The 2,275-nt window shown below is 38.0% G+C and overlaps 1 protein-coding gene across 1 annotated transcript; it reads left to right on the top strand.

The window, feature by feature from the left end:
* Positions 1-972: 972 nt before the first annotated feature.
* LOC143577384 (uncharacterized) lies at positions 973-1,545 on the top strand. The gene has a single exon (XM_077061226.1). It carries the CDS (start codon positions 973-975, stop codon positions 1,543-1,545), a length of 573 nt encoding a protein of 190 aa, XP_076917341.1.
* The last annotated feature ends 730 nt before the right edge of the window (positions 1,546-2,275 follow it).

The following is a 2,275-nucleotide window of genomic DNA, read 5'->3' as shown; positions in this document are numbered from 1 at the left end:
ATAAAACACTCACTAACTGGGTATTTGATACTAATGTTCTTTTTAACAAAGAATATCATAAAATTGTTCCTAAATAAGGTTTATTTTGTTGTTTAGTAATATAGCAATTAGCAATCATCAATCAAATGGTTCTATAAAATGTTTGAAAAACTAAAAAGATAACCAAATTCTAAAACAGACAAAAGATGTAATGCACGACCCGGCAGTAGCATAAGCTATAAATAGTTTTTTGTGAGGCTCATTGTAATATCTGTAGCCAAAGATTTAGGTAGTATTTGTAAGTAGTGACTAGTGATACCTACCAATATTATTAAGAAGTATTAGTAAAAGTGATCTTATACAAATGTATAAGTGAAAGTATTTGGTGACCCCTACCAAACTAAAATTAGGGACCCATTATTGAATAATTCGATATTTCATTAAGGGCGATTCGGTAAATCTCATGGGGTGGCTTTTAGGAGATTTAATTTAATATAATAACTAGTTTGTTATTATTTAATTAGCTTATTATTAAAATAAAGATAAGTCTCGTATGTTTTAGTTTATTTCAAATTTAGTATTTGACTTGTAGTAGGACTAGTATATCCAATGGTATTATATAAACCTTGGATTGTTTTCTTTTCTATGTATCTGTTTATCGTGAGTTAATAAACAAAGCAAACCCTTGTGTTCAGATCGTTTGAAGCAGTCAGCTGAAGAGTTCTCGATTTCACTTGTGAAATGCTTATTTGTTTAACAAGTGGTATCAGAGCCGCTTCACCAAAAACGTTCGTTCGTTCGTAGTTGATTCCTTTAATCGAAGTCCAGCCCCTGAGATTAGTCTCTTGATCGATTGCTTGTTTAAGCGATTGATTTGGTTGTGGATTAAAAGAATCATTCGGTGAAGAAGATTGAAACAAACCCGCGGAATTCCAAGGTCTCGGTGGCGTGAAGAAGTTGAACAACTCGAATTACAACACATGGTCTACTTGTATGAGTTCGTATCTACAAGGTTCAGATCTTTGGGAGGTTGTCAACGGTGAAAGCACGGTGGAGCCTAGGATAGATACCAACGGGGCGATTCACAAGTGGAGAGTTAAAGTCGGACGAGCTATGTTCCTCCTAAAGACAACGGTGGGGGATGAATTGTTGGAGCACATTCGAGATCTCGCAACACCGAAACTAGCATGGGATGCGCTGGCCGCTTTGTTCTCGAAAAAGAACGATGCCAAGTTACAGTTGCTCGAGAACGAGTTGATTTCTGTAAGTCAAAAGGAACTCTCTATCTCCCAATACTTTCACAAAGTTAAAACACTTTGTAGGGAGATTGGAGATCTTGACCCTCAAGCCCGAATCGGAGATGCCCGATTAAAACGCATTGTGATACATGGTTTGAAAACCGAGTTTCGCAGTTATGTAGCTGCCATTCAAGGCTGGCCAAATCAGCCAACCTTGGTTGAATTTGAAAACCTTCTTGCAGCCCAAGAATCATTAATTAGACAGATGGCTGGGGTAGATGTTAGCGAGTCGGTAAAGAAGGAAGAAACCACCATGTATGCCAATTGAAACAAAGGGAAGTATAGGTCAAATAAAGGCCAAAGTTAAAAGGGTTATAATGGGAAGAACAAGAGACATGAAGGCAGTAGAAGCAACAAAAAGTACCAATACCCCAAAGAACAAAATAATACCGGTGATCAAAGTGATAGAAGATACAGGGGCCAAAACAAGAAATTTCCTTATAAATGTCATATTTTTGGCATTCGTGGCCACATGGCAAAGGAGTGTCCAGAAAATAAACCCAACGAAGGTAATGTTGCAGTCGTTGAAGAGGTAGCGTGGGATGCTGAAGCACATTATTCGAGCAAAGAACCGACACTAGCACTTTCAGCAACAACCGAAACCTGAGAAGACAAGTCAGGTGAATGGATTGTTGACTCAGGGTGTTCTAACCATATGACAGGAGAAAAATCAAGGTTGAGAAATTCAAGAAAATACGAAGGTGATCGAGTAGTAGTAATTGCAGACGATTCGAGGCATAATATTTCGCATGTGGGCGGAGTACGGTTTAGTCCAAATAAAAAAACAGAGTTTTTTTCTAGACAACGTATACCATGTACCAGGTATGAAAAAGAACCTACTATCAGTTCCCCAATTAACCGAGTCGGGGAAATATGTTTTGTTTGGGCCAACAGATGTTAAAGTCTTTGATGAGTTTGAAACCAAGTCGAAACCCGTACTACAAGGAAGAAGGAATGAAACGGTTTATGTACTATCAGCTAGCACAGCTTATGTGAAG

Source organism: Bidens hawaiensis, unplaced genomic scaffold, assembly GCF_021521415.1.
Source record: "Bidens hawaiensis isolate Kalapana, Puna unplaced genomic scaffold, B.hawaiensis_p1.1 tig00028546_1, whole genome shotgun sequence".
NCBI lineage: Eukaryota > Viridiplantae > Streptophyta > Magnoliopsida > Asterales > Asteraceae > Bidens > Bidens hawaiensis.
Note: the sequence above shows the minus strand (reverse complement) of the source record. Positions and strands in the feature narration are given on the sequence as shown.

What these genes read in the sequence shown, in the direction of transcription:
- LOC143577384 (XM_077061226.1), top strand. Translation starts at nt 973, where the DNA reads ATGAGTTCGTATCTACAAGGTTCAGATCTTTGGGAGGTTGTCAACGGT.